Below are 21,443 nucleotides of genomic sequence, written 5' to 3' on the forward strand. Positions count from 1 at the left end.
GCCATAACGTTAACACAAAACGCATCCCTGATCAGGATTCCAGTTTAACAGTTTACCCTGAACACCCAGCAGCTTCAGTCTGCGGCTGACTGAGTAACTTTAGCTGTTTATCTACAAAAAAAGTCCATTATCTGGAGAGTTTTCACTTTGGAAACGCTGTACAGCAGAACGGTACACGTAAAGTCAGCGTCTGAGAGGTAAACAGATTAACACCAGCAGTCTGTTAGCCTAGCCTAGCATTAGCACTGAACTGACAGCAGCTGCATTCCGGTGTTGTGAAGGTATGAACTACAGACTGGAGTGAACTATATTCATAATCCACATATCCTATAAAACCACAGCATCTACAAACACTAACCAGCACAAACACACCCATCTGTTATTAAAAAACAGTGATTAATTTAGCTCGGAAATACAGTTAGCATCGCCAGTTAGCCGTTAGCTATTGCAGCTAATCCTCTACGCTAGCTGTCAAAATAAAAGTCTCCTGCACAACCGTTGCAAAAAATACCCTGAATTTAATATTTAACGTATTTAATATTTTACTTTTTTTATATTTAATAAAAATTCAAACATTTTATTTGAAAGGAAACTAGTGTGTAATTGCATATGAAGTGTGTCAAATAAATGACTTTTGAATGCATTTACATTAAATGCACCTGTGGATACTCTTAAAAGGGCTGTGTGGTCTGTTTCAGCCTCATTATTTAACCTTAATCATAGTACTATTAATAAACTAAAAGTATCTGTATTTGTATCGGTATCGGCAATCTTATATCAGTTTTATATCGGTATCGGATCGGAGCTGAAAAAAGTGTATCGTCCCATCACTAGCTGAATTTGTAGTCCAGTATATTGAATATATTGAATCCAGTATGAATTTGTAGCTTTTATATTCAGACTATTATACTAATAGACTACTTTTGAAATCCAGTATGAATCTGCAGTGTTTATAGTGTTTAGAGTCTGACAATTATAATTAGAGTAGTATTATTTGAATCCAGTGTGTAGCTCCTCCAGTCTGAATGTAATATTCGTAAAATACATTTGCAATCCAGTATGAATCTAGAGAGTATTCTGTTTTACAGGCTGACAGCCAACTTACTGTACAGCCAACCAACTGTGGCTTTTTTTGTGGCAGTGTGAATCTTAAGTGTGTGGAGCTTTGACGACAGTTATAATCTTAAAATGATTGTAATCCAGTATGAATCTTTAGCGTGTATATTTCATAGGATCACTGTAATGCAAATCTTTAATGTGTAGCCTAACCTTTGGAGTCTGACACTAATAACTGTGTAATACCAGCTGGCCAACAACGTCTATAGATGTTAATTTCAGGTTGAATGTTGGTCATGATGTCAGATGACAAAAATTTTACGCCAAAAAAAATGCCTAATACTTTTACGTGCCTGCAAAGATGATTTGAATCCAGTATGAATCTGCACTGTGTGTACTTATTAGCATGACTGTTATAACTGATAGGATTTTTGAATCCAGTATGAATCTTTAATGTGTAGTCTAATCTTTGCAGTCTGACACTAAAACTAAAACCTGTTCAATTCTTTCTAATGACCGAGTGATTAATTGATGTATTGATTAATTTTATTGAACACATGTTTCGGTTAGCAGGACCTGAGTCACTGTATGGTACCCGGTCTGCAGACTCACCATTGGGCAGGCAGTGGCGGCCGTTCCCGTAGAAGCCGGCGTGGCAGTGGCAGCAGTATCCGGATGAGTAATCTGTGCAGTATCCGTTCTGACTGCACTGCTGCCCGTAGCGTTCACACGTCTCTCTGTTCTCCGGACTGTACTGGATCACTGAAACACACACAACACAGAGATAAATCAGATATTAATCAGATTTAAACACACAAACACATACAGGATGTAATGCGTCTACAGCCCTGTTCGCGCTAGATCAGAAAAAAATATTATTTGGCATTTTAATTTAGCTTAATTCATAATATTGCACTTTAAAGGCCCTATTTAAGTAATCTATAAGCGAGCCATCAACCATGCACTGTGCACCTTGATTTAGGGAGTGCCAGTGTGTCTTTGCTATCGTAACAACAGGAAAAGTACACCTTACATACTTTACAAAATAGACCAAAAATTAGCCGCCCCGCTATGTGTACAGGTTTTTTTAATTATAGTCTGAAAGAAATAGTTGTGCAATGATTTTAAGTCAATGTAAATGATAATATATTGTTATTGTTAAGGTAATTATATAGGTGAAAGTAGAGAGATAACTCTACTTCTAGTTCTTGAATGCCCCTTCCAATTAAAGACAATTAAGCTAATTTATAGTATATTATAACACACTCTGCATGAATGCAAATGCATTCCACAAAATGTACAGTATCAGTCAAAAGTTTGGACATAACTCAAATTCAGCGTTTTTCTTTTTTATTATTATTTTAAAATGTTCTGCATTGCAGATTAATACTAAAGTCATCCAAACTATAAGTAAAACAAAAGAAAACAAAAAGTGCAGTCACTGCAAAGACCATCAGAATATAATATTCATTTTAATGATGAAACTGGCACTCATCAGGACTGCGCCAGGAAAGAATGAGAGCAAGAATTTCCTCTGTTGTACAAGATAAGTTTGTCAGAGTTACCAGCCCCATATAAGAGAAAGTGTTCCTTCATAGTCTGATAGATCACTTCACTATTAACTGTGTACAGTGCAGGGGTGGGCAATATTATATCGTAAACAATATATCGTGACACAGAAATATCATGATATTAAAAATCCATATCGTGATAATAGGGATGGTTTGTCTTAAAAGTAGTCTATTATTTACTGTGAAGCTTTAGGTGTATTTATTCTATAATTGTTTTAGTTTGCAGTTTATATGCATGAAAGTATTCTGCAATATTTTTTGCCCCATTATATTATTTTATGCTATATTATTTATTTTGCCACATTATGATTATACTGTTATCTCAAAAATACCCTGAAATATCGTGATATTATTTTAGAGCCATATCACCCACCCCTAGTACAGTCTGTACTGTAAATATCACCTGTCTGTACCTAAAGATCTAAGACATAATGAGGCTTTTAATTTGTAAAATGTCATTTTAGACATTTAAGACTGTATGAGTACCCCCCAACACCCTGTAAATGTAATCTAAACAGCTCTGTATGAAAATAAAAAGTAATAAAGAGTAATAAAGAGTAATAAAGAGTAATGAAGAGTAATGAAGAGCGAGTGCAGCAGTAATAAAACTACAGCAGCAGACAGATGGACAGAGCTAAGTGCTCCCTCCTGCTGATTTACAGAGGGGGTACCGCCCCGGGTCAAACATGAGGCTCACGCTGCACATCTGCACATCTGTTTGAGCGCGGTTCTGACGGGCCAGGGCCGGGTTCTGCAGCCTGCGCTCATCAGCGTGAAGGACAGCGGGTCTTTAGCACAGCTTTAGAGGTGCAGATAAACACAGCGCTCTGAAGCTCTGAAGCTCTGACAGCTCCAACATGACGTCTGATCTGCACCGCCGCTCCTTTCCTCCTTTCCTGGGACCCCCCCTAACCCCCGTCCCACCCGCCAGAGCCGCGGCCCGACAGCTGAAGGCCGAAACCAGCACAGGTCACACTGATCCAGAACCAGAGGAGCACAGTTTATTATTTTATAGTGTCTTATTTTTCTTCAGGGCCTCTTTAAAGAAGAACAGAAGAGTGTGATGCTGATTTTATATGGAAAAAAAGTAAAGGGACGCCTGTTCATTCGCTTTATACTCTAAAATCAAGAGTATTAAAAAAAATGTACAAAATGACTGACACTCTTAAGTATTCAGATATCCTGCAATAAAGTATTATTATTATTTTTTTTACAATATTTTTTTATTTATTTATTACTTTACATAATAAAGACTGTGGTTGCTAAGGTATTCTGGGAATGGCTCAATGGGGTCTAGGTGGTTTATTTGGTGTTTCTAGGGTATTGCTAAGGTCTTCCTGGTAGATGCTATGTTTTTGCTAGCTGGTTGGTTTGGTGTCCCAAGTGTTTGTGATGCTGTTGTTGAGTGGTTGCCTTTGTATCCCAGGTCATGGCTATGATGTTGCCTAGTGTGTGCTAGGTGGTTCCTTTGTTGTTGCTAAGTTGTTGCTAAGGTCTTTCAGGTAGTTGCTATGTTTTTGCAATGTAGTTTGTTTGGTATCCCAAGTGCTTGCTAGTGTTTGAGTGGTTGCTATTGTATCCCAGGTCATTGCTATGGTGCTGAATAGTGCTCAGTGCTAGTTGGTTGCTTGGGTGTTGCTTAACGGAAGCTAGGTGGTTGTTTGGGTGTTGCTAAGTGGTTGCTTAGGTATAGTCTTCCATATAGTTGCTATGTTTTTGCTAGGTGGTTGGTTTGGTGTCCCAAGTGTTTGCTATGTTGTTGTTGAGTGGTTGCTATTGTATCACAGGTGTTGCTCAGTGGGTGCTAGGTGGTTGCTTTGGTTTTCCAGGTAAATGCTATGTTTTTGCTAGGTGGTTGCTATGGCACATCATATCAGCAGGTTCTTGCTAATATTTAGCTCTAGTAAGTTCGAGTAGAGTCTCACCTCCAGAGTCGAAGTTGATGTCTTCCTCCACGCTGATGACCTCGCCCTCAGGCCCGTGGGGGAAGGCCTCCAGCAGGGTGTGCTCGGGCAGGGGGTGCTGGGGGTGCTGGGGCTGCACCACCTCCTGAGGATGGAGGTGCCTGGTCTCCGGTGGGGGATACTCTTCAGGCCCGGCGACAGCCGGAGCTGCATCGTGGGTCTGAGGGTCGGAGGTTAGCGTAGCGTCTCCTCCGTACGGCTGGAGGTGCGGCGGATCCTGATCCGGCTCACTGAACTCGGGAACCGAGGGGTTCTGGAAGTCCGGATCCATGGTGTACTCCTGCTCGTCGCCGAAAGTGTCGTCTGGCTCGGAGTAATCCACCTCAGGGTATTCCGGGGTGGTGGGGAACTCGATGATCTGCCTCTGGGGCAGAGGGGTGGGCAACTGGTCGCCATTCGCTGCTGGAATCACGTTTTCGAAAGTGTAGGAACTTCCAATGTGGAAGAGCCAAACGCCGGGTACCTGAACGTTACTCAACCTGCAGGGAAAAGGTAATAAATAACAACATTATACAACAGTTAGTTCCGACCTCACAATCTGATTGGTTGACAAGTGTTTTAACCGTGCTTATATTTGTGATAACAGCACGGCCTTCTCACACTAAATCTGTATCACTCCGCGGAGTAACGGCATATACACAAAAGACATTTTTTTATCAACGTCTCCATGAGCAGCAGCATTAGCTTAGCACAAGCTAGCGCCCAGCCACGGCACGTTCGCCCGCAGCGCTGACTCGTCTTTTGTACAAAAAAGGGAAAGAAAATGCATCAGTCACCTCACCTTTAATCTGTAAATTAAATTACATTCATTTTTTAACACAAATTAACAGTTTTATTGCCTTATTTCACTCTTTTTTACACACACACACACACAATCTGTTTAATCCACCTATTAAGCTCCTTATGGTATCTTTTGCAATTAAATAAACATATTTGAATATAAATAAAATCTCATTGTGATGGTCTTACATCGATTATTTTCTTTTCTTAAAACTTCTTTTACATCTAAAAATTTTAAAAAGTGTTAAAAAGGAAAAGTGTGATTAATTGCAATCAATCACAGCTAATTGTGTGATTATTTAATTATAAGGTTATTTTTCATCATGTGTTTTTTACAGGTGATGTCAGTGCATAAATGGAGTAGCCGCTCCCATTTCTCCCATTTTCATTTATACTGAATTCTTCAGAGATTCTGTAGTAAATGTAAGATACTGTCAGTGAGTGTGAACGGGTGATCTTACTGGTACAGGTTCTTGACGGACTGCTCGTTGGTGGTCACGCTGTAGTACGGACCCTCAGTGCGGGAGAAGAAGAAGTAAGGGACCTCCCCCCGGGTGAAGCCCACCCGAGCGGTCAGCTCGATCTCCACGTTGAAGGTTTCTTTGGGGCGCGTGCCGAAGAACTGCAGGCCGTCCTCGGGGTAGAGGAACAGGGCGTAGGTGCTGGTCTCGTCGTAAGCCACCACCGCCTGGAACGTGTTAACCTGCGGGAGGGAGGAGGGAGATAAACATCAATTCATTATTCAGATTAGGGGCTGCTGGGGCTTATCTCTTCCTGAGGGCGGGGCAGCGTCCCCGGTGCTCCCAGGGTTCCCAGTCTTCCCAGGGTTCAGGAACAAAAGCTCCCTGCAGCCCAAACTGATCAGGGTGTTTATCTCTGCTCTAATGAATAAAGTAAACGAAAACAAACTTTAATCAGGGTGTATATATATAAATATAGATATATTTATCATATATAGCATGTCATGCTTATCAGTGAACCATTAAACTGAGCTGCACTTAACTATTTAACCCTTTATATTCTACAGCTCCACATGATTTCTCCATCATAACTAAATATTATTTCACTATAGTTTCATAACAGTTACTGAACCATGCAGAGTGGCTACTGACTAATTCATAATACTGGTATTAATATCACAGTCTAGTAATTCATAGTGGTTCCTTTAACATTTAATGTGGTTACACTGACAAATACATGGTATAGACTTAATCATACAGAGTAGTTACTAAGTAATTCATAGTGGCTACTGATACATTTATTGTAGCAACTGACCCATGCGTGGCTACTGATCAATTCATAATTGTTCCTGGATAATTCATAGTGGCTACTGATGAATTTATAGTGGATAATGAATAATCCAGAGTGGCAATTAAATAATGCATAGTGGCTACTGATACATTAATAATTGTGTCTGATTAATTCATAGTGGCTACTGATCAATCCATAGTGGCTACTGACAAATTCATAATTGTTCCTGAATAATTAATAGGTGCTACTAAACAATTCAGTGGTTTCTAAATAATTCATAATTGTTAATTAATAATTCATATTGGCTACTGATGAATTCATAACTCTTCTTGAATAATTCAGAGTGGCTACTAAATAATTCATAGTGGATGCTGATAAATTCATAATTGTTGCTAAAAAATTAATAGTGGCCACTGATGAATTCATAGTGGATAATGAATAGTTCATAGTGGCAATAAAATAATTCATAGTGGCTACTGACGAATTCACAATTTCTTCTGAATAATTTACAGTGGCAATTACATAATGCAGAGTGGCTACTGACAAATTCATTGTGGTTTATAAATAATTCATAGTGGCTACTGATGAATTCATAGTGGATATTCAATAATTCATAGTGGCTATTGATGAATTTGACGTGGATACTCAAAAATTTATAATGTTACGAAATAATTCATAGTGGCTACTGATTAATTTATAATTGTTAATTAATAATTCATAGTGGATACTGATGAATTCATAATTCGTAATTAATAATGCTTGGTGGCTACTAATGAACTCATAATTGACCCTGAATAATGCATAGTGGCTACTGACGAATTCACAATTGCTTCTGAATAATTCACAGTGGCAACTAAATAATGCAGAGTGGCTACTCAATAGTTCATAGTGGCTACTGAATAATGCATAGTGGCTACTGATGAATTCATAGTGGATAATTAATAATTCATAGTGGCTATGGCAAATTCATAGTGACTACTAATCGATTTAGAAGTGGCTACTGACCAGATCATAGATACTGAATGATATCATTAATAGAATGTCATATCATTTTATATCACTATATCAGCGGTTACGGAATACTTTATTGTTAATATTAAACAACCAAGAGCCAGAAATATGAGTTCACACCAAAACCACTGTTTTCCAGTCAATCAATCACTGAATTTTCCTTTAATTAGGATAAATATGATCTCCAGTGGATATATAGCTTTTCACATGCAGATGATTGTTTACGGTAATCTCAGAGAAATACACAGATCTATGGGAATCTGGATTTTCCCACCAGTTCACTGATCTTCTGAAGGTTTTATAGACTCTGGTAACCCATCAAATGTTCCCCCCAACCCCACTAACCACCACCAGCATAACTCCCCATGTAAACACCATTCCTCTCCCTCCTCTTCACTGGTTTCACACCCCGTTAAAAGCCCCCCCGCCCCCAGACCACCAGAGCCCGTATGTGAAGTGGTGTAAATGTGTCTGCGCTGCCCTGTGTGCTATAACACAGACAGTGTGTCACTGCTCACATCGTGTCATTAAACCTCGGGAACTGGAGATCAGAGAGGAGCCCATCCTGACCCGCCGCCGCAGACGGACCTGCTGACCACCCACCACCTCCTCAGCGGCGGATACGCTCCTCACCAGCCAAACATCTCAGTGTTATTAAAACGGACGTGTGTTTACTGCAGAACACAGATACTCAAACTTATCTCAGCCTCTGTTTACTCAGATTTACATTCAGCAGCCTGTCTTATCCACAGCAGCTCACACAACCTGCAAACACTGGAAACTGAAGTGATACAACACGCCTGGAGATACTGCCAGAGTCTATATACCATATCCCAACAGACTGATGCTCCACCATAGATCTGAATACATACATATAATAAATAGATCAATTAATGAATAATGAATAATTAAATTAGAGTTAAAAGCAAAGATGAATCACTTAATCAGCATTAAAGGCAAGGATGATTCACTAATTCAGCCTAAAACATAGAACTGATTTAATAAATCAGACTAAAATATAAGGATGATTCAATGAATCAGGGTAAAATGTAAAGATGATTCAGTGAATCAGACTAAAACATAATGATGATTCACAAAATCAAGACTACAATGAAAGGATGATTTATTGAATCAGGCTAAAATGTAATGATGATTCACTGAATCAGGCTAAAATGTAAGGATGATTCTCTGAATTAGAGTACATTGTAAGGATGATTCACTGAATCAGACTAAAATGTAAGGATGGTTCACTGAATCAGGCTAAAACGTAAGGACGATTCACTGAATCAGTCTAAAACACAACAATGAATCCCAAAATCAGGTTAAAATGTAAGGATGAATAACAGTATCAGCTAAAAATACAAATACAAATCACTAAATTGAAATGATGTACACTGAATCAGGTAAATTTAAATACTTTTTTAGTGCGCATACACACACACACACAAACACACACACACACACATACACACAAACACACCCAGAGAGGATCTGTGTGAAATTCCTCTCCTCCCACTTCGGTAATCCAATCCGCTCTGTAGTGCAGCTCTCTCACCTCCATCACCACCAACACCAAACAACACCTTCACCCCCCCCAACACACACACACACACACACACACAGAAAACACTGCATCTGGCCTCACCAGATCCCCCCCAGGCCAGCTATCTCTCTACAGCCCCCCCTCAATCACTCCACCTCCACCACCCCCACCCTCGATCTCCTAATTACAAGACCACACCGCCTCCCCGCGCTGCAGGAACACGCCCATAAACATGATTGTTTAAAGATGTTATTGTAAATAATTAGGCTCCTACTTACTCAGCCCGGCTGAGAGCGGGCTGAGAGCGGGTCGGGCAGGGGCTGCGGGTCCGGGGAGGCTGGCGGGACGGGCTCACGGGGACGTAATCGGTCCACAGAGGAACGTTCAGGCTTGATCAGGCAGTCACTCTGCTTATTTACTCAGAGAATAACACCTCCATGCTGCTTCCCTCTATCCACCTCCACCTCTAACAGCTCACAGATCGGCTTCTGATGACTGAACCCTCCCACAGAACAGCAATCAGGACCAGAGCAACTCTTCAAAGCTCCTCAGACTCCCCAAAACCAGGAAGATGAGCCTTTTTAACTTTCAGTGGAGATCAATATTAAACAACTTTATACCAAGTCATTATGGAGATATTAAAACTTGTCTCAGCGTGTGTTTACTCAGATTTACATTCAGCAGCCTGTCTTATCCACAGCAGCTCACACAACCTGCAAACACTGGAAACCCAAGTGATACAACACGCCTGGAGATACTGCCAGAGTCTATATACCATATCCCAACAGACTGATCAACATTAAAAGCAAAGATGAATCACTAAATCAGGATTAAATGCAAAGATAAGTCACTAATTCAGACTAAAATGCAAGAATTAATTAATGAAACAGGCTAAAATGTATGAATCCCAAAATCAGACTAAATCCGAATAAATCTAAAACATAACAAGAAATCATCATGAGACAAAAAAAAATAGCTGTATTACAATATCTGCCTACAATACAGAGAGGATTTACTGAATAAGGATGAACCAATAAATCAGCTAAAACACAGACAAATCCGTAAAAAAAAGGTTTAAATACTAAAATAAATCACTGAATAAGCCAAAAACACACAAATTAGCCTAAAATATGGGATGATTCATTGAATCAGGCTAAAATGTAGGGGTTAATCACTAATTCAGGAATCAATTAATCAATCTAAAACACAACAATAAATCCATAAAACAGGTTAAAATGTAAGTATGATTCACTGAATCAAGTTAAAATGCTGAGTTTTAACAGTATAAACTCTCGCACAGCTAAATGACCCCTGTTAAAATACGAGGATTAGGAATGTGTATGTCTATTATATTTTTGCTGTTTTTGATTTTCTGTCAAAAGGACATAATGTTAATCTGGCAGTTGTTCTTTATATTGTATCAGAATGTCATTATGAATGGAACAATAGAAACTGTTTTAATACTAAACAAGTAGAAAGAAAAAAAAACTGAATGCACTTAAAAGCTCTTCTTAACCCAATTACTGCAGAACAGTAACAGAGATTGTCAGTAATTTTAAGAGCTTTGAAAGTATCTTCAAGTGCAGTCACCACAAAAAAAACCATCAAAATTTTACTTGGATGGAACTGGCACTCATCAGGACCACCTCAGAAAAGGAAGAGCAAGAGTTACCAGCCCAAGAAGCCACACAAGTATTCACAGAGCATTTCTTCATAGCCTGGTTGGCTGGATGAATAGGAAAAATTAAAGCACAGCAGAAGATCAGGACTGTGATCAGGGATTACAGGGTTAAAGCCGAAGCGAGCCTAGAGGAAGTGTATTAAATGAAGTGGAGCATGTGCTCCTCAAACATCCCCTACGGCCCACAGCACTTCTACTCTAATCAACTGAAGCCCAGAAAGCAAACACTGTCAGTGATAGTAAACAATTCCCACTGAGCTGAGAACCAGCAGGGAACAAAGCCTGGGATTCAGGATTCTCACCTGTTAATACTTCAAACGCTAACGCTGAGAAGACCCCGCACCCTTCACTACAGCTTATTAACTCTAATTCAGTCTATCAGACAGAGCAGGGGTCTGCAGTTACTTTATAGTTTAGATTAGTTTAGTTTTACACTAGTAAAACCCGTAGTGCTGGGCGGTATGACCAAAACTGTAGATTACAGTATTTTGAGGGTGTATTAAGATGCTAATATGACGGTTTTACATGCTTCTTGCACCATTTAAGACATCAAAATTGTAGTCATCATTTATTTTGTAGAAAATAATGTATTGTATTTGAAATCAAAACATAACTTTTGTTATCATTATTATTAAAGGTGATGCAGGTCATGCAGAAATTGATCAATTAAGGAGGAAATGATCAATTAAATTGTAGTAATGATGTTAATAATACTAATACTACTATTAACACAATTGCAACTTCAGCTAATACTACTACTACTACAACTACTACTACTACTACTACTACTACTAATAATAATAATAATAATAATAATAATAATAATAACAAAAACATTAGAAAGATATTTATCTATAAATAATTATCAGTGTGCTTTTATTTTTATCTGATCTGGTCTCTTACTGAAGAGTTTGAAAACCACAGTTGTAAAATGCAGCCTAAAATTCTTTATTTATTACAGTTTTAGTCAAGACTTATTTTGACCTTTCAGTTAGCTAGCTTAGTATGTTAGCATGTTAGCTAGCTCACTGCTAACACTATCAAGCTCTCTGCTAACCTTAGTTCTCTCCATGGTAATGTTAGCTAGCTCTCTGCTAGTTTTAGCTAGCTCTCCACCAAACTTAGTTTTTTGTCCGGCACGCAGATCGCATGATAATTCATGAAATATCAGCAGTCTTCAAAGTTTAAATGTCTCCCAGCTTTTAAATGCTTTATTTTTTGGTTCCTCTACTTTTTAGGAAAAAAAGGAAAGTTAACTATCAAATAAATTCCATAAACGTATTATGTTCTTACTTGAAATGAAGAATAAATATCAAATATTCAATCTTCTATTAATTTAAAATGTTTTAGGTTTTTGCAGTGGTATCATTTTAGTATAGTTATTGAGATATTTAGACAGGTATCGTATCGAAAGTTAAAATTTATATACTACTCTATACTGGTGAAGAGCTGAGCTCAAACACCTTGACCAGCATTTTTTCAGCATTTATATTATAAATATGTATAAATATATTTAGTTTATATCCACTGTGTTATTACTGCTGTATGAGCTTCCAGCATATCCTGCCTTAGTTCTCTCCATGGTAACGTTAGCTAGCTCTCTGCTAATGTTAGCTAGCTTTCTGCTTACCTTAGTTCCCTTAATGGTAACATTAGCTAGCTCTTTGCTAATGTTAGCTAGCTCTCTGCTTACCTTAGTTCTCTCCATGGTAACGTTAGCTAGCTCCATGGTAACGTTAGCTAGCTCTCTGCTAGTGTTAGCTAGCTCTCTTCTAACCTTAGTTCTCTCCATGGTAACGTTAGCTAGCTCTCTGCTAATGTTAGCTAGCTCTCTGCTAATGTTAGCTAGCTCTCTGCTTACCTTAGTTCTCTCCATGGTAACATTAGCTAGCTCTCTGCTAACGTTAGCTAGCTCTCTACTAATGTTAGCTAGCTCTCTGCTAATGTTAGCTAGCTCTCTGCTTACCTTAGTTCCCTTCAAGGTAATGTTAGCTAGTTCTCTGCTTATCTTAGTTCTCTCCATGGTAACGTTAGCTAGCTCTCTGCTAATGTTAGCTAGCTCTCTGCTAACCTTAGTTCTCTCCATGGTAACGTTAGCTAGCTCTCAGCTAATGTTAGCTATATAATAATCATATAAAAATATCAGCAGACTTTAAAGTTTAAAAGCTGTCTCCCAGTTTTTAAATGCTTTATTTTCTGGTTTTATCTGCTTTTAAGTTGACTATCAAAGGAATTCCATAAGCATATTATGTTCTTACTTACAATGAAGAATGAACATCACATATTCAGTCTTCTACTAATTTAAAATGTTTTAGGTTTTTGCAGTGGTATCATTTCAGTATCGTTTCTGAGATATTTAGACAGGTATTGTATGGAAAGTTAAAATGTATATACTACTCTGGTATATACTGGTGAAGATCTGAGCTAAGCTCAAACAGCTTAACCAGCATTTTTTAAGCATATATAATATAAATATGTATAAATATATTTAGTTTTTATCCATAGTTTATGTTTAGAACTGTGCTGTATGAGTTTCCAGCATATCCTGGCTGAACTTTTGGGATCCGGTTTGTCCAAACTCTTCATTTTAAAGTGTATTAAGGGCAGTAGCTCATCCTTATCATCCTGGTGCACAGACACAGAGCTGTCGGCCGGCGTTGACGTGACAGATCACAAGCTGTGACTTCCTTTCCCAGCCTAACGTTGGCTGTGTGACCTGTGTCTCCCACGCCAGAATAATTACTCAGGCTCTGTTTACGGAGCGTCTGGGCCGTGGAGGACCTCTGCGTGATTTGTGCTCTCGGGCTATAAATACAAGGACGTCCTTGCGGGCAGTGCGCTCGCACTGTTCTCCCAACTAATAAATAACTAAAGATAATGTTTAATCTGAGCTGCAGCTGTTTCTGACCAACAGACCAGTTCATTCATTCCAGCTCCGCCCAACAAACCGGCTCCACTCAACAACTCAGACTGAAATCTATCCATTTACACACCGGCCCCAATAAAAACACTAAAAACAACCAATACTGTATAACTGTAACTCTAAACTTAATCAAATCAAGATGAACACCATCAGCCACACTGCTGCAGAGGTAGAAATAGATTTAAGTACATTAAAAGTGTAAAAAAGAATTATTATTTTAATCTTTCAAACATTTCAGCCTAATTTACGTACTTTAGAAAAGTGTAAAAATGAATTTCTTCAATTTCCTCAACATTTCAGTACAGTTTAAGTACTTTCAAGGTGTAACATTAAATTGTTTTCAATTTCACCTGCTACTTTAGTACTCTAAAAGTGTAAACATGATAATTTGTTAAATTTCTCTAACATATTAGACCAGTTTAGGTACATTAAAAGTGAAACACATTTTATTTTTAATTTCTTCCAACATATTCAATCAGTTTAAGTAATTTACAGGGTAAAGTTTATTATTTTTTTCAATTCCCTCAACGTTTCAGAGCTGTTTCCATACTTTAAAAGAGTAAAAATAATCATTTTTATTGGATTATTTCACAAACATTTCAGCCTAGTATAGGTACTTTAGAAAAGTGTAAATATGTATTATCTTCTATTTATCCAAAATTTCAGACCAAGTTAAGTAAAAAACTTTATAATTATAATTTTGTTCAATTTCTCCAACATTTTAAGTACTTTAAAAGTGAAAAACAATTTTATTTCACATTTTCTCCAACATATTAGACCAGTTTAATCACTTTAAAAGTATAAAACATATTATTTCACTATTTTTTCCAATATTTAAATTTTAAGGCAGCATATGTTTTTTTCCACAAGATCTCATTGTACTTTTCTGCATTAATGCTGCATTTGGTATTAAAACACATAGTGCAAAGTAATAAAAAAAGAAGAACTAGTCCAGAGACATTCGCACTTAAAATAAGTGTAATCCATGACAGACTAACAATATAATTGATTGCATAATTATACAGATGTAAATCTAGTCTAAAAGTAAAGCTGAGTAAAGTGCTCGTAATCTTTAGTTACTGCAGGCGGAGTACAGGCAGGTCATCAGCCGACACTTTTTCCTGGGAATTGCGTAGGGAAATTAGAGGCTGAGGGATTGTGGGATAGATTAGCAGCTGGTGAGGAACAGCATTGTGTGCTCAGGTGCCCTGTGGGTAAAGCAATTAAAGCGGAGGAGGAGGAATTAAAGCCGGGAGAGAGGAGCGATGGCCGCACTGATAACCTGTGCCTTTAGGGAGGTCAGGAGGTGCTGGGTTAATCCTCACAGCTCTCGGGTCACACAGTTCAGATCACTCCCACAGCAGAGCGCAGACTCAGCGCTGAGCTTACTGAGCCTGAACCAGAGCGGGGAATAATACACCTATAATACACTTTATTATACTTAAGATATTTACTGTTAAAATCTATTAAAGAATTAAAGAGGCATTCAGTTTCTCACAGACACCAAAACTGTACACTGTATCCGTGTACTGCATGTAATAAATAACAAAAAAAAGTCACAAAAAAGTGCTGTTTTGCTAAACATTACACAATAACTAGACTAGTTTTGGCTGTGCATATGAACTGGTGTTGCTAGGTGGCTGCTATGGTGTTGCTAAGTGGTTGCAAGGTGGTGGCTAAGGTGTTGCTAAGTGCTTGCTATGATATCCCAGGAGTTTGTTAAGGTGTTTCTCGGCGGCTGCTATGGTGTTGCTAAGTGGCTGCAAGGTGGTGGCTAAGGTGTTGCCATGGTATCCCAGGGGGTTGTTAAGGAGTTGCTAAGTGAATACTAAGTTGGTATGGTGTTGCAAGGTGGTGGCTATGGCTTTTTTAAGTGGCTGCAAGGCTGTTGCTAGGTGGTTGCTAAGGTGTTCATATGGTGCTGCTTAGTGGTTGCTAAGGTGTTGCCATTGGTGCGTCGGTGCCGGAAGTAACAGGTGGCTGTAAGTTGGTGGCTAAAGTATTACAAAGGGGTTGCTATGGTATCCCAGGGGGTTGTTAAGGTGTTGCTAAGTAATTGATGTGTTGCTGCTATGATGTTGCTGAGTGGTTGCAAGGTGGGTGCTAAAGTGTTTCTTAGTGAATGCTATTGTATCCCAGGGGGTTGTTAAGGTGTTGCTAAGTGGTTGCTAGGTGGTTGCTAAGGTGTTGCTATTTGAATGTGTGTTTTAACTAAAAATATTTAAATTTCAGTAATATTCATTCACTTATTCAGTTTTACTCTATGTAACATTTAAGTCTTGAGAACGAGTTGAAGTTACTTAAATTCATCTGACATTAAATTTACTTTTAAAAAAGCAAATGCAGAAAGTTAATTTTACTCATCCTTTTTTTCAGTGTGCAGTATCTGGACTGTTTTGATAGATACTGATATACACTGTATTTGATAGACTGTAGCCTGAGGCCTAAACATTAAATTTAAGTGAATCTAAAGAAAGTTAAAGCTGATTCACCCTCATTATTTCTCCATTTTACCTCCCTGTTATTAAGTAAAATGGGTAAGCTCTTACTCGTCTGGGTGATTCAGAGGATCGGCCGGTTTCTTCGTAAGCTGCTACGTTCTCCCAGGTGGCGATGACGGCGTGGGTGGGGGTGAAGATGGTGCCGGGGAAGCCTCTCTGGACCTCAGTGGCGACCCGGTTCAGCACGCTGGGGGATTCAGTCTGCCGGTAGTAAATGGCTCCTTTTCCGTTACTGGTGTCGATATCGGCGAGGAACGGGGCGATAACTGGGAATTCAGTGGGAAACCCGTCGTCCACGTACTGCTTCTCCATCGGCAGGTCCTGAGTCGAGATGATCCCATTAGTGGCCACCTGGAAAGAGAGAATACAGTTATAAAGAGATAAGAGAAGTCACAGTTCCATAATGTAAACCTACAATCTGTTTTAACTCAGATAAATTAAGTCTGAGATCTTTGAGTTGAATCAACTTATAATAATAACTGAGTTTAGTCTGTTTAGTCCATTGACTACTTCATTAACACCATCAGACCATTAGTGTATAGTCCCTTCCCCAAACTATCTTAAGTAAACTTATAGATCATATACAGCTCTGGAAAAAATTAGAGACCACTTAAAAATGATGAGTTTCTTTAATTTTACCAAATTGAAAACCTCTGGAATATAATCAAGAGGAAGCTGGATGATCACAAACCATCAAACCACCAAACTGAACTGCTTGAATTTTTGCACCAGGAGTAAAGCAGCATAAAGTTATCCAAAAGCAGTGTGTAAGACTGGTGGAGGAGAACATGATGCCAAGATGCATGAAAAAAACTGTAATTAAAATCCACCAGGGTTATTCCACCAAATATGGATTTTTGATCTCTTAAAACTTTATGAATATGAACTTCTTTTCTTTACATTATTTGAGGTCTGAAAGCTCTGCATCTTTTTTGTTATTTCAGCCATTTCTCGTTTTCGGCAAATAAATGCTCTAAATGAGAATATTTTTATTTGGAATTTGGGAGAAATGTTGTTTGTAGTTTCTAGAATAAAACAAAAATGTTAATTTTAGTCAAACATAAACCTATAAATAGCAAAATCAAATAAACTGATTGAGAAACTGAATTAGTCTTTTAATTTTTTCCAGCGTTGTATTATAATTAACTGCCTGGCCTCGATGTTGTAGGCTGTAATTGCAAGCTCATGGCTAGCTTACACTGCAACAGTCTATTTTCATGCCTGTGTCATTTAAACAGCAGCAGATCTTCTGAATATATCTACACTGATGGGCGTGGTGTTCTGGAAATGAGGTGTGTTCAGGTACATTTCTGGAGTTTTGCTTGTTTATCTTGGTAACAGAAAACACAGGAGCACCACTGACTGAATACAACCTAGACAGACATCAACAGTCAGACGTTCATCTTGGCAACACTGGCACGCTGTGCATGCCCAACACAGCAGCGCTCAAAAACCCAACTTTAACATCAACAATACGACCAGGTCAGTTTTCTTTGCTGGGAAAGGTTAGACACATTCAAGGAACTGAGCCATTAAAATAGCAATCCACCAGTCAGAGCTCACCTGGATCTTAAATGGAATGATGAGCAAGAGACACTCTGATTGGTTTATTTCACATTACGCCCAAAATTAACTACACCCATGTTTAATTAAGTACTAGTATTAGAATTACTACATGCCCTCTGTGCACTTTGAGACACATAAGGTGTACTTTTCCTGACGTTATGATAGCAAAGCCACACTGACATGCCCTAAATCAAGCCGCACGGTGTGTAGTTCACGCCTCGCATATAGATCACTTAAATAGGGCCCTAAGACTGTACAATATTTTTAAAAAACTGGCATAGCAATATTGTAGCATGGCTATTTAATATGACTTAATTCGTATTTCTTAATTATTACAACTAATGTCTCAAGTGTAAAATCCCCTTTCTATAGTTAAAAGTAAAGACGTTTAGATCAATTAGAGTACAGTTGAGTAAGAAAGTTTACAAGTAAATGGAATGTGTTCATCTGGATGGCTGATCTCAAATTCAACCACCCTGACCATCAAAAGACCAGTTAAATCCATCTAAAAAACAGTGATAAACACACTGGTTTAGAAGCTGGATGTTTTCAGCTGGGAAGCTGTGGTTTGGAGGAAGTGGTTTTGGTTTCTGTTTGAAAACAAGAGGAACTTTCTGCTCTACTAAAAACTCGCCAACTACATTTTTGCATCATCTCCAAATAATCTGGACATCTGGACAAACAGAGCTCAGAAAGTTACATAAACATCTGGACACGACACTCCGGACCTCTCCTGAGTCACGACTGACCACTGAGACCAAACACACCAGCAGAACAATCCAGCTCAAACCCAACATCTGCACACGATACTCCTGCAAAACGATTTATTATGCAGCCCTACACTGAACCACAATGCATGTTTTAAAAGTTGATTATTACCAACAATCATTAATGAGCAGATTGCATTATTAATATCATGACATGTATGATCATTTACTTCCAGCTAAATATGGTAAAAATCTTTTATTTGTGTCTGTAGGTTTTAAAATGCATATTTTAAAAGTACTTTTAAAATACTAAGTGCAATTAAACATTCTCACCAAAAATGCACAAGGTATTCTAAAAAGTACATTTTAACATGCATTTTAATTAATTTAAAGTACAGGATTTTTTTAACCAAGAATTACTGGTGCAGAGATTGCATTATTAATACCATGACATATAAGATAATTGACTTCCTGCAAAATATGGTACAAATCCTGTATTTTAATGCAACAGCCTGTATGTATTAAAATGCACTGTTAAAAGTACTTTTTAGAATACCCTGTGCAATTACACATTCTCACCAAAAACTTACAGACTGACACTTTAAAAATACAGGATTTTTCTACTTTAAAAATACTGGACTTTTACTAGCAATCACTGATGCAGAGGTTGCATTATTAATATCATGACACGTATTGATGAAATCTGGTAAAGTAAAAGTAATTGCTGTGTGCAATTACACATTCTCGCCAAACCCGTATAGACTGCTCTTTGAACTTTAGCAAAAACTTAGCCTACAGACTTTTGCTTTAAAAATACAAATGTTTTATACTTTCAAAAATACAGAATTCACTGATGCACAGATCGCATTATTAATATCATGACATGTATAAACAAGTATAATCATTGATTTCAAAATTAGTTAAAAATCCAGTATTTTAAAAGTATTTTTAAAGTTTTATTTTTACTTTTTATACTTTAAAAATAAAGGACTTTTATACTTTAAAAATGCAAAATTTTATGCTTAAAAATGTTTTTTTATAACAGGATTTTTATATGTAATAAATACAGGATTTTTTACTTTACAAATACTGGATTTTAATACTTTAAACATACAAATTCGTAGTACTTTAAAATACAGGATTTTATGCTTAAAAAATATGGGTTTTTATACTTTGAAAAAAAAATGAATTTTTACCAACAATCATTGATGCACAGATTAAATTATTAATATCATGGTATGTTGGATTATTTAATTCCAGCCAAATGAGGTAAATCCTTAAAGTAAAAGGCATGTGTTAAAGTAGTAGTTTTCTGAGTGTACATGACTGTTGTTAGAGCGATTTTATGGTCAGTAGAAAGTTTTTGGAAGTAGTTGTCTGAGTGTACAGCTCTGTTTTTATGGTCAGTAGAAAGTTTTCTGATTGTACAGGACTGTTGTTGGAGCAGTGTTATGGTCAGTAGAAAGTTGTGGAGATGCTTTCAGAGTGTACAGGACTGTTTTATGGTCAGTAGTAGTTTTCTGAGTGTACAGGACTGTTGTTGGAGCAGTGTTATGGTCAGTAGAAAGTTGTGGAGATGCTTTCAGAGTGTACAGGACTGTTTTATGGTCAGTAGTAGTTTTCTGAGTGTACAGCTCTTTTAGAGCAGTTTTCTGGTCAGTAGAAAGTTTTTGGTAGAAGTTTTGGGAGTGTACAGCTCTGTTACAGCAGTTTTATGGTCAGTATTAAGTTTTTGTTAGTAGTTTTCTGAGTGTACAGCTCTGTTTTATGGTCAGTAGAAGTTTAATGAGTGTACAGCTCTGTTAGAGCAGTTTTATGGTCAGTAGAAAGTTTTGGTAGCAGTTTTCTGAGTGTACAGGACTGTTACAGCAGTTTTATGGTCAGTAGAAAGTTTTTGGTAGAAGTTTTGGGAGTGTACAGCTGTGGTCAGTAGTAGTTTTCTGAGTGTACAGCTCTAATAGAGCAGTTTTCCTGGTCATTAGAAAGTTTTTAGAAGCATTTTTCTGAGTGAACAGTGCTGTTTTATGGTCAGTAGTAGTTTTCTGAGTGTACAGCTCTGTTTTATGGTCAGTAGAAGTTTAATGAGTGTACAGCTCTGTTAGAGCAGTTTTATGGTCAGTAGAAAGTTTTTGGTAGCAGTTTTCTGAGTGTACAGCTCTGTTAGAGCAGTTTTATGGTCAGTAGAAAGTTTTGGTAGCAGTTTTCTGAGTGTACAGGACTGTTACAGCAGTTTTATGGTCAGTAGAAAGTTTTTGGTAGTAGTTTTCTGAGTGTACAGGACTGTTAGAGCAGTTTTATGGTCAGTAGAAAGTTTTTGGTAGAAGTTTTGGGAGTGTACAGCTGTGGTCAGTAGTAGTTTTCTGAGTGTACAGCTCTGTTTCAGCAGTTTTCTGGTCATTAGAAAGTTTTTAGAAGCATTTTTCTGAGTGAACAGCTCTGTTTTATGGTCAGTAGTAGTTTTCTGAGGGTACAGCTCTGTTTCAGCAGTTTTCTGGTCAGTAGAAAGTTTTTAGTAGCATTTTTTTGAGTGTACAGCTCTGTTTTATGGTCAGTAGTAGTTTTCTCAGTGTACAGGACAGTAGTTAGAGCAGGACTCACGTATAGGTTGCTGAAGGCGGTCTCGTAGAAGAACATGGGCTTGGTGAGGGTCAGCACCGGGGATGTCTCGTCGTCCCCCTCGTGCAGGGTCAGGTCTCCGTTGATTGGTCCGTAGGGGAACAGGTCTGTCCTGTGGATGGCGGAGACGCAGCAGGCTGTCAGGCTGAGCTGCAGCAGCACGAGCCCCGCGGTTCTGCTCCTCATGGTTCGGCTGGGTTCCGCTGGGTTCCGCTGGGTCCGGCAGCTGATCCGCTCTACTGCCGCTCCAGCATGCTGGAACCTCCTCACCCA

At 38.2% G+C, this 21,443-nt stretch overlaps 1 protein-coding gene across 37 annotated transcripts in view; it reads right to left on the bottom strand.

Annotated features, from left to right (window-relative positions):
* nid2a (nidogen 2a (osteonidogen)) overlaps positions 1-21,443 on the bottom strand; it is a 73,768-nt gene extending 52,325 nt beyond the window's left edge. For all 37 annotated transcript variants that reach the window (XM_049463731.1, XM_049463725.1, XM_049463712.1 and 34 more), the window contains exons 1-5: positions 21,153-21,443; positions 16,330-16,632; positions 5,833-6,074; positions 4,553-5,070; positions 1,669-1,818 (exon numbers count right to left, since the gene is read on the bottom strand). In XM_049463731.1, coding sequence (XP_049319688.1) covers positions 1,669-1,818; positions 4,553-5,070; positions 5,833-6,074; positions 16,330-16,632; positions 21,153-21,356 — 1,417 coding nt within the window. In that variant the 5' untranslated portion in view covers positions 21,357-21,443. The remainder of the gene's footprint in view (positions 1-1,668; positions 1,819-4,552; positions 5,071-5,832; positions 6,075-16,329; positions 16,633-21,152) is intronic.

Source organism: Astyanax mexicanus, chromosome 14 (genome assembly GCF_023375975.1).
Source record: "Astyanax mexicanus isolate ESR-SI-001 chromosome 14, AstMex3_surface, whole genome shotgun sequence".
NCBI lineage: Eukaryota > Metazoa > Chordata > Actinopteri > Characiformes > Acestrorhamphidae > Astyanax > Astyanax mexicanus.